Below are 11,212 nucleotides of genomic sequence, written 5' to 3' on the forward strand. Positions count from 1 at the left end.
TTGTGGACTAGAGATCCTACTGGTCGCTGAGCACTGCACGGAATTGGAGTAAGCTTATATACGTGATGAAGTATCATTATTATGCCTGTTTCCTTTTTCTTTTTTTGAGGACTCGATTTGGCACATTACTTTTTGCTTACAGACGTTGACTATAATAGAGGCGGTTAACAAAGGGCAGTGCTTGCCCATTTAGTATTCTGCGAATGAACCGCAGCGCCGGTATACGGTACCATGGCGTCATGGTCATCGCAGCATTTTTGCAGGTTTGGCTCGTTCCCGCTCAGAAAAAAAAAAAGAATCGCTCGAAAATTAATATAATTTGAACTTTTTCCATCTTTCGCAGCACCGTGGAACCAATCCTTGTTTATTGAAAAACTATTACGGCGTTTGCTCCCCAGGAGACGCTGTATACAAATCTCGTAACATCGCGAGCAGCTGTAGTGCGAGGACTTCGAGCTCCCAACTACGTCTATCCCGATTTCCTTTTTTTTTGCCGGCTTAAGAAGATTTCATTCGCTGTAGTATACTGCCGTTAACGCGGCACTCGGGCCCCTCCTGCTAGTCGACTTAAAAAATAAAGAAATAATAAAAGAGGGAACCTTCATTGAGGAATTTCGTCTATAGCCACCGCCAAGCACCCAGCTACTCACCCGTGCGTAATCAAACGCGTAATGAGATGTCGGCATCCGGAGCATTAGCGTACACATGCCGCTAAATTAGCGAAACGGGGCTTAGGGCATTTCGCCGGAAACCATAGCAGCAGCTTTATTAGCTATAGCGCACGGTCATCACTCGACTTACGAGACGCAGCGGATGGGCGGCAAATCACTTGCGACGTCGCTCGCCCGTGAGAGCAAATTTCCCGGCAATCAAGTGAACGTCGAACCTGGCTGAGGGCGAACGAGTCAATGTGCCATACGGGGCTCAAAGCTGTTTTCGTAGACGTCGCAGGGTGCGATCCATGCTAGCGGCACGTAGTATCGTACGTAATAGCGTGCAGGAAAGCCCAGGCTTTAGAGGATGCAATCTTGACCCCGTCGAAACCCAATCTTGAAATCCGTTCTTGGATCCAAAATCTTGAATCCAGTGTTGAAACCCGTTCGTAATAACGTCGTCTGCTTTGGATGAACGCGAGCAGACGGCGCGGCATGACGCGAAACCTCACACGGAATCGCTCTTGTTCGTGTTTAAGAGGAAGCTTTGGCTCGGGGGCTCCTATCTAAACACAGGTAAAATGAGAATTCGTTTTTTCTCGGCAACCGCTGCACCAAATTTGACGAGGTTTGTAACTCAGCAACGAAAAACGATAACACAATTATTTTAATTGTATCTAATGGTACATCTGAAGCGGACAAAATTAATATGTCACACATGAATCTAAAAAAAAATTTAGTAATATGGAAATACAGCTTTTGCAGAACCTTTGTAAACAACGTAACAAGATCACGTAACGTATAAAATGACATATCGAATTTGTCCGCTTTGAATGATCTAATGGATGCCGTTTACAGAACCGCGATATCTGTTCTTGATGCAGAGCTATGAATTTGTAAACTATGTGCTTCCATTTTTTTTTAAACTGTTGAATATTTGACAATCTTTCTTAAAAAATTAAGGCCCTAAAGCGAAATTCCTCTTCCAACAGTCAGAATTTAACTTTCTCTTTCAAATGCAACAGATTTCAGTAAAATCGGTCCAGGGGTTATCTCAGAGAAATGTTGTTGCGTTTTACATGTATTTGAATAGGTCACGTCGGAGTTGGCCCCAAGCTAAGGCTTCCTCTTAACTGCCGAGCTTTATATGTCTACCCTCCCATATATTTTTCGTTGTCCGTGCCTCGCAACTCCCGCACTCTCTATGAGGAGGCGAACCAAAGCAGTAAGACATGTGCTGACACCTACTCCGCTCTACCATCTCTCTACCAGCCGCTCTACCATCTCAGCTAACCAGGCGGCTATCAGATGGTAGGGCGAAGTCGAATTTGTCAGCAACTCGAAGCAAAGGCAAGAGTTTGACGTAATAGTTCTGCGGATACCCGCAATTTCTTCAACTCCGAGGCTTTTCTTTCGAGGAACCCGTCTGGGTTTCCTTTGTAGCAATTGATACGATTTGGTGGATGTCTCATTTTCCCTTAATTAAGCAATCTGCTGCATTTCCGCGCCTACGCAAAGAACCGAATAGACAGTTATTATGTTGCGTGCGCTGTTATGGGGAGGCCACGTGTAGTGCGCACAGCCCAAGAACAAGTTGCTCACAGGCCCAACTTAGGGACCGCGGACGTGAGCAAAAGCGGCAGCCCCCCCCCCCCCCCCCCCCCTCCTTTCCAGATCACGAAACAACTAATGCGGCGCGTCGACGGAGGTAGAACGCTCCAAAGGCTATTACATGAAGTGGTGCTGATGCGTGATTACACCGAGATTTCGTGGACAAAACGTTTCGCTTCAGTGTGACTGATCCTGGTTTGAAAATGACCTATCGGCGATTGCGAACATCCGTGACGTCACTAAACACGACAGCGCGATTGCCGTGTTAGTGCGTGCCTTTGGTGAACGGACCGATGTGGTGTTGGCCACACAGTGATCTTTCTGTATAGTCCTTTCACAGATCCGCGGTTGCACCGCATTCACAGACTGGAATGGCTGCGAATTTTTTCGCAAGCAAGCACGTCTAACGGCCTGTATAATTTTGTCTCGCTTTGCCCATGACGGCGATAATCGTCAGTGCTCGCGTCGGCTTTGCAGAAAAGCGAGCTTGCTTCCCAACTTATGCTCGTGCGTTGGATAGAATCGCTTTTTCTCGATAGGAGCAAGCAGATGCTGTCGCATATCATCTGTTCACGGCATGGACAAGCAGACGCCGCTCTGGAGACGGGTGGGGTAACGCTCAAGTGTTTCGAATGGTACTTCGACGTGAGTGTGTTTCGAACTGCATACACCATGTCTCGCTTAAAAGGGTGCTTGCAGCTGTTATAAGAGAAGCGAGTGCGTTGAGGGACTTGGTGTCTTCCTTACGGACGCGTCGTCTGTTCTCAATAAGAGCGAGCAGAGGACGCCGCAAGACGTGCGGGATAACAGTTAAAGAGTAGTTTGGTTGCTTTGCTAAGCCTGTGCATCCAACTGCCTACACCGTGTCGCCTAAAAGGGCGTACGTCCTTGGAAATACTATCAGGCAAGCGATATTGCTGGTTTCTCCGCGGCCACGTCGTCTGTTTTCGATAAAAACAAACAGGCGATGCTGGGTGATGGGTTGCATCTCACTGAAGTGTTTTGATGAGCTCTTTGATGTAGAAGTGCCTCAGACTGGCGGCTTCTAAGTGCGCACGGCCGTCGAAAGTCCATGCAGAAAGTGAGGTTGCTGGTGACTTTGCGTATTTTTGTTCTTCTGTGGCGAGCTGTCTCTTTGCAGTAGAAGCAGCTAATCAATGCAGGAAGCTGAGCGCGGTTACGCAAAAATTTTGCGATGGGCGCGTTCATGAGTGTTTGCCTCTAACCTCTGCTATATATCCTGCCTCGTTAAAGAAGGATCGAGCTTCGGGGATGCTACGGCCGGCGTAAAAAATATATATTCTTTCACTGGATAAACCGTTCAAGTGCCCTTGCCTGCAGTCTCCCTGTCGTCTCGGGCACATCAAGACAGACGAGACTCTGAAACGCAGGTCCTCACATCAACTCGATACCGAAGTGTTTTGACAACTGCAGTGTTTTGAGCGTGCTCTGAACGAGATGCGACATCTTTAATATGCGGTTGGGAAGAAATATGTATGCCAATGACTTCCTACGTAACAATAACAGAAATGCAGCCAACGTTAAACGAGACAGAGTAATAAGCCGTCATATTTAATGGAACATTGTCATAAAGAATTTGCCTTCCAGCACAGAACTCCGCGTTCATTCGTTCGTTCCGTCAATATTTAGGGATCCTTGCACCTCTATCACTTAAATTCTTTTTCTGTTCAAGCAGTGTTACACAGATGGACAGGCAGACAGACAGCCATGAAATCTGTCTATTAACCGTACACTCGAGGCTCGCTCGGGCAACAGCCCAAGCGTGTGCGTGTTTGTGTTAGAGGTTGGAGTTTCAAGTGTTACAGGTCACAAGCTGTCGAGATGCGAAGGCGCGGCACAGTGAAACCAAAGGCCAAAGGGAGCGGCGGCACGGAACGTTCGCTTTGGCATGGAACGTTCTCTTTTTCACGGAATTTCCGCTTTGGCGCGGAACGTTCGCTTTGGCAAGAAGCGTTCTCTTTGCTACGGAACGTTCGCTTTGGCAAGGAACGTTCTCTTTGCTACGGAACGTTCGCTTTGGCACGGAACGTTCGCTTTGGCACGGAACGTTCGCTTCGGCAAGGAATGTTCTGTTTGCTACGGAAAGTTCGTTTTAACACCGAACGTTCGCTTTGGCAAGGAACGTTCTCTTTGCTACGGAGCGTTCGCTTTGCCACGGAACCTTCGCATTGGCATAAACGCGCGAGCTCCCACGCTGCCGGTGCTCCTCATCGCGCCAGTGTTCGCACCGCGAATTGTCGTAGTTAGCGAGTGGACTCTGCCGATTTGTCTTTTTTGGCGCCTCACGTCACGCCTTTCTAATCAGCTATCTAATGATTACTGCAATTTATGCGTGCAGTGTATTCTAATTCCTTGCGATATTTGTCAGTAGTTCCCCTTCCGGGTGATGCCGACTGTCCTTACTATTTTGCATAATCTTTATTTTATGTTTTTCTAAAGCAAAACCTAATTCTTATTCTTCTTTTCAGTGTTGTCTATTCCTACTTTCCGTTTATTCAGTGTTATTTTACTTGCTAATCAGTTATAGGCAACCAAATTGTTACTGTTTGTATCCAAGTTCTGTTTTAGTTCTACTCTCTTCATTTATTGCCTTTCATTTTGTTTATATCGTTTCTTTTTTCGTTTTCTTTCTTTCTTTTTTTCTTTTCGTGCACGTGTGCCGTCCACTGCGGGGCCGCGCGTGAAATGAATCTGCATAGGTGTCGGAGGCCGACCCTCAGGAGAGGCGACAGCAGCTCGGCCGAGTGGCGCAGCTTCGACCACGGCCGCCCGGATTCGGACGAGGAGAACGAACACGACGGCGACCAGACCGCCGAGGAGAGCCCGGAACAGATCGAGCCGGGGTTCGTCATCCCTAACGCTTATCTCTACGCTGTTTTAAAGGAACACTGTGTGCATCATGTCGTAGTATAGTTTAAGACAAATGAGTTATGCGGACCTTCGCAATGTGAAGGGAAGTACACGAAAGGGATAAAAAAAAGTTGTCATCCGCTCGAACGCTACATTTTGGGTGGCTGACAACTTTTTTTTTTCGGTTTAGCGTGCTTCCCTTCACCTTGCGGGAATTCGTGGAACCTACCTGCTTTATTGAGTGTCCCAGTACCTGGAGTCGTCGATTAATTCGCCTTCCTCGCTGTGAGCCCTTGGCCTACTGGTATTCTTTCAGATGGTAGTTCAGATGGGACCAACGCCTCGGAAAGGCGTTGGTCCCGGGTTCGAAACTCTGTCCAGGACAAATTGTTTTTAAAAGGTGACGCTTTCTTTCTGAGAAACCCGTATGCCTTTCCTTTGTAGCGTCGCGCTACATTTTGGTTGGATGGCATTTTTTTCCCCTTTGAAGTAATGTATAAAGGGACACTGAAGGGATATAGTTAATCTGTATTACTGAACTATGCTTCTGCAATGGCGAGGCGACCGCTCTTGTACCGTGACGAGGAAGCCTGGTAAGCCAAAAGAGAAGATTATATATACATTGGATAGGTGGTGACGCCAGTGTGAATTTTCCGTACTGTAGCTATATTTCTCCGTGATGCTGTGAATTTTCACTAGGCTCGTACCTAGTCAATCTTTATTGGTAAAGATTGACTATATTGTACCCTAAAATAAGCCAAAGACAGAAGTTGGCGAATTTTAAGGATGCTTACGGATCCACAACGGACCGAATGCACAAAAAAAAAACATACCTTCAAATAATTGACGCCACACTGACGTACATGCCTGGGGTTTCTGCGCGAAATTCGGGAAATTCAACTTTGACCATCATTTTAACCCTAATAATCAACTTATTTCTTTGAAATTTGCAATACTGGAGTTCTAAAACAATACATCTTTCAGTCTACGCTAATTTATTGTTTATCTTTAGTGACCATTTAAGTAGTTATTCCATAAACATGGATTAAACTGCGCTTGATGCATCAACGGCGCCGCCATAATTGCGTCCTTCGAACTCCTTTCCCGCACGAAGAATGAACCAAGCAGTAAAAGATACATTGAAATTAGTTGCGTCACAGTCACCTATCGGCGGTGTAGATTAGGCGCGAAATTTAAGAAAAGGTTAGCGATAGTATTTCTTCCGGTCGTAGTAGAAATAACCTGAAAAAAGTTCTTTAAAGAATAGTTCGCCAACTTAAGCTAGTCTAAGTTTAGCGCCCCTTCAAAGCGGAAGCCATATGAGGCGGAATTCCGGCGTATTGTCAGTGTGCTGAAGTGGTGGGGGCGTTGGTGCGTCCAACATTATCAAGATATAATATCCGCACAAGCGGGGACGTTATACGACCACGTGATTCCGCGTGCAATATTACATACTGCACGTGCAAACTAGACGCGAGACATTAAGCAAATGAGGATTATCGGGTCTTTCGCAAAGCATGCAGCGCGATTAATCCAGCTGCAAGTATACCCTGCATAAGTATAAGTATACCGGAGCTTATAAGTCATATCGTTACCAAGTTGCTTCCGCTTCTGCTCAATTACTACAAGAAAACACACCACCGTCGAACTATGACGCAGTCATCGCGCTGCCTCTAGAGGGGGCTTCGAGGCCATGCAACGTATGTATGCAGTAACTCTAATAGAACGTCAAACGCCTAGCTTTGCAATTGTTAAGACTTAAGGTGAACTGTGCGAACCGCAGCGCGGCTTGGACTTTGTTGGCTTTGCTGAAACTGTCTTTTTCCAAAACCGCACCCCTACTTTCTACGTGGCTGACGCGGCGGCTGTGTCCACGTTATCCCTCATGGCACGTCACGCCGACTGCAGCGCCACTCTTTCCAGTGGTGGCGCTCGCGCCAAATAGCCGTGTTGTTGGCGCAGCTCGCTGTGTCGTCCGTGCGGTCCAGTCGTTCCAAGTGTAACATTTAAAGGCCAACTGCAACGAATTTTTGAACCGCGTAAACAGCTAATGATTTTAGATAGTGTAGATGTAGTGCAGGTTACCGTGCGAAATTTTACGTCTTAAATAACGAGTTCAGATAACTGCCACAGGATCGCACCGTAAGTTTTGTCCGGATGAGTCGACTAGTGTCGCCACCCGGCTATTGAGCCGTGTACTCCTGCTATTTGTGTTACTTTGTTTCACTGTCTGCCGCAGCATGGCGTCACTGGCACACTCGCACGCTAAATTTTTATGTGCCTTTGTTCTGCGTTCATGAAATGGCGAATAGAGTCGTGGCCGTCGAAATTTAACAAATCGTTTCATAACTGATCTGCCGCAACTACTTATTTCGCTTCTCTAATACCTCGTCTCTCACAATTTCCGGCAATCTCAGGAATATTTCGGTTTCATTCGAAAATCTTGTATCGAATGTTACCTGTTTTACACGTCACTTCCTGCCGACTAATAATATGCGTATTAAACGTCTAGCTGTATTTGACTTGCCCGGAGCAAGCGAAGTTGTTGTAGTTTTGCCTTAATGACCTGGCGCAAGGCACTCTAAGGGATCGGCCGTGAATCGGCCGGTGCATGGGTTAAAAAATTTAAAAAAAAAATGGCATGAGCCGTTGCGCTCTGCGAAGGTGGATGACAAGCGAAGCTCTTTAGCACGCCACACAGAGGTGAAATAGAATTTTCGGCAAAGGTACGAACATATTTATTGTCCTGACCAGTGGTCATCGTTACGATCGGTATGCATACACATTCTCGTATCACCTCTTTTATTAGATGCATCCGTCACGTCAGGCAACGAATGGCTCATACCCCCTTAAGCAATGGTTCGTACTACCGTAAACAACAATAATAATAAAAAAAATTTAACGCGGCCTCCACATTAAGAATACAGAAGAGATAAGTTCTACGCTGGAATCATGAGCGGCCACGGAGCCAGGTGTGGAAGAACACGGCGACGACGAACGCGCGAGCGTAGGCACGAGCACGATCGAGCGGTTGCGCCGATGGGCGCAAATGAGCTAGCTGTGAAAAAAAGAAACGATGCTCGAGCCGTTGCTGATGGTGATCGTTGTTGATGATGATGACAATACCTCTTGCCAATGGGTGGCTCGTACCCCCAACAGAGGCAGCTGTGGAAGCAGACGACGACGACGACAAACGCGTGGGCGGTGGCGCGAGTGCAATCGAGCTAGTTCGTGGGTTATTCGCGGACGACCGGAATACCCTAGCCATATGCAGCTTCGTGTAAAAGCTCAAATACGTAAAAATTACGAGATATTCGGAAGGCTTGGCCATGTATGGGTATGTGCAACTCTCGAGGCTCGATATTTCCATCTTGAAAACGCCGGAGTACTGAAGGAGTACGGGAAGCAGGTATACTCGCTCGTGAAGGGAGTCAATGCTTGACTGACTCCTTTCCGGTCACGTGAAAGTTGGAAGGAATGCAACAGTATATATCGTGCGGTGTGAGTATTTTTAAGAAGCAGCTTTGCCAATCTGAAGGGTACAGTTCTCCTATGAAGGCGAACATATCGGGGTTTTACGTGCAAAAATGAAAAAAAAAAAGGAACCATGAATATTGGGGGACCACATGGGACCACACGAATACCTATCCCAATCCGTCGCTTTTACATAAAATCTATCCGGATATTTACACCAATGCTAGCTGCCACGATTGTGGAGAAATAGCCACGTTAGACCACATGCTCTGGCGGTGTGCCCGGTCACACTCTATCATCGCTAACAGCTCGGCCAGATGGGAGGCGGTTCTCCGCAGCCCTCTTCTGGCTGACCAACTCTGGGCTGTCCAGCAGGCCCACGATGCTGCCGAGAGGCTCGGCCTTCCGGTTCCCACGTGGGAGCGGCCCGCTTCGTGAAGACTCACGACCTGCAGGACTTCATTAAAGTTTTACCAAACCATACCATACATGGGGTTCTTTACCTTGCACCCAAAGCAAGCATGGTTCGCGAGCGTTTTAGCGTTCTGCTCCCATTGGAATGTTGCCGCCACGGCCGCGAAGGAACCCGGAACCTCAAACTCAGCAGTGGAACGCCGTACCGGTGAGGTGCGGTGGCGGCCTCACTGAAGCGCGCGAAAATTTCCAGCACTGGTAAAAAAGAAGAAAACGCGATTACGGCGCAATCATCCAAAACGAAGGCGCTCTTATGCCAGCCGGATTACGAAGCCTTGGTCTCATCGTATACCTGTTATATTAGCTGTTACGCTAATGTCTTGCCCTAATTCGTCTAACCATAAGCCTACACATTACCCAGAACCTTGCACTGTCGCGCTGCTCAGTGAATTGGCGTCCGCTGTTGCCTGCTATTCTGTCGTTCTTTTATAGAGATTATTTGCTTCTAGATGTGACTTTCTCTTCGTCATCAACCATTGACTCCTCACAGAAATTAACAATATTCGGCAGACCTCAGTGAATGTAAGGCACTTAGTCACAGGAGGTGGGGGGGGGGACATGTGGCCGACACATCTGCGCACACTATATCATAAGATTCACATGTGTCGCAACGGGCATGGCTGTTCAATATATACGGTCGCAGTAAGCTTAACGGGCTTGATCAGCTTGTTGAAGGGTCTCTGCAAGTAAATACGCCAGAGTAGCGCCTAATTACTTGACCGTCTTGAAGCTGTAGAAGCAGCCAAAAGCAGAAAAGCTGATATCGGTTCATCTTCTGCACTATACTAAGTCGTATGCCTGATAATATAGGCATGCCTTACAGCGCTGGCACTGCACCTCAGTTATTGTGCTTCTGTGGTTCATGCTGAAACATTTAATAGTTAGCGTGAACTAGTAGATCGTTCACCGTGGCAGACGACCATGCAGCACTGGCTCTCTTTTTCAGCCCTGACTCATAGCATATATATATATATATATATATATATATATATATCCGCACTACAACGCCTTAACAATATATATATATATATATATATATATATATATATATATATATTGTTAAGGCGTTGTAGTGCGGATCTCAACCGGAACCACAGAGTCCTGTACTTAGATTTAGGTGCACGTTAAAGAACCCCAGGTGGTCGACATTTCCGGAGTCCTCCACTACGGCGTGCCTCATAATCACAAAGTGGTTTTGGCACGTAAAACCCCATCATTTAATTAACCGGAACCACAGACGTCCATGCGGCATCGATTCTGCTTGATCTTTCTGCAGGTCTTTCTGCAGGCGGCATACGAAGTAGCGCGAAGGCTTGTCGCTCAACGTGGAATGTTTCTTCCGTAACGCAAACGCTGTGGCCCCTAATTTGATCGCGGTGCGGAAGCTATTTGGAGGTGCAAGTTCTGCCGAAGACTTTTCCTTCTGGCACGCTCGACCGGGGCCCGGTCCCTGAGGCTTTCTTTTTTTCTTTTTTTCTCTCGACGCCTTATCCCCCGTTCTCCGTCGGCATCCGGGTCTTGCGCTTTCGTTTCCTTCGTCTCTTGCTGGAAGTGGAATGCGCGGACTCGGTCTGCCCTACGGACTCCCTGCTCGTAGCCGCGGGGGACGGGACCTGTTGCTTCTGGACGGCCGGTCCCAGTGAAGCCTGCTTCGAAGATGCCCCCGACGTCTTCGGGAAGGCCGTCTGCTTGTGTGCGTGCGACTGCGAAGACGCGCTACCTTTTCGTCGCGGCGCCGGTGCATGGCCGCCATGAGACGCTGACGTCGAAGGCACGGCCTCCTCCGGCATGGCGGGCGTCCCCCCATCCATTGACCGGCGCAGCTTCTCGGCGAACTTCCTGGCCATGAATATCGGAGCGCCCACCGGGTTCTCGCTCCATCTGCGGCTGTGCTTCTGTGTTTGCTGACGCGGGGGGTTGGGTTCTCGCGAGTGCTGCGGCTTTTGCTGCTGCTCGGGCTCTGGCTGTGGCGGCGCCGGTTCGTCGTCTCGGTTCTGTTCGTCGGGCTTCTCTTCTAGGCCCGCCAACTCCGCCAGCAGTTTGACGCTGTCCGTCTCCTGGCCTCCAGGTGGCGCGTCGATCGGTGTGGGCTGGGCGAACGAGCCGGAAGGGCTGGCGGCCATGGATGC

General features: G+C 48.2%; 1 protein-coding gene across 1 annotated transcript in view; it reads left to right on the top strand.

The window, feature by feature from the left end:
- The window catches only part of LOC126529197 (BAI1-associated protein 3-like), a 515,162-nt gene that overhangs the window by 143,146 nt on the left and 360,804 nt on the right, over positions 1 to 11,212 (top strand). The window contains exon 2 of the mRNA XM_072289849.1: positions 4,985 to 5,128. Within this exon, the coding sequence (XP_072145950.1) occupies positions 4,985 to 5,128 (144 nt within the window). The remainder of the gene's footprint in view (positions 1 to 4,984; positions 5,129 to 11,212) is intronic.

This window comes from Dermacentor andersoni, chromosome 8 (genome assembly GCF_023375885.2).
Source record: "Dermacentor andersoni chromosome 8, qqDerAnde1_hic_scaffold, whole genome shotgun sequence".
Taxonomy (NCBI): domain Eukaryota; kingdom Metazoa; phylum Arthropoda; class Arachnida; order Ixodida; family Ixodidae; genus Dermacentor; species Dermacentor andersoni.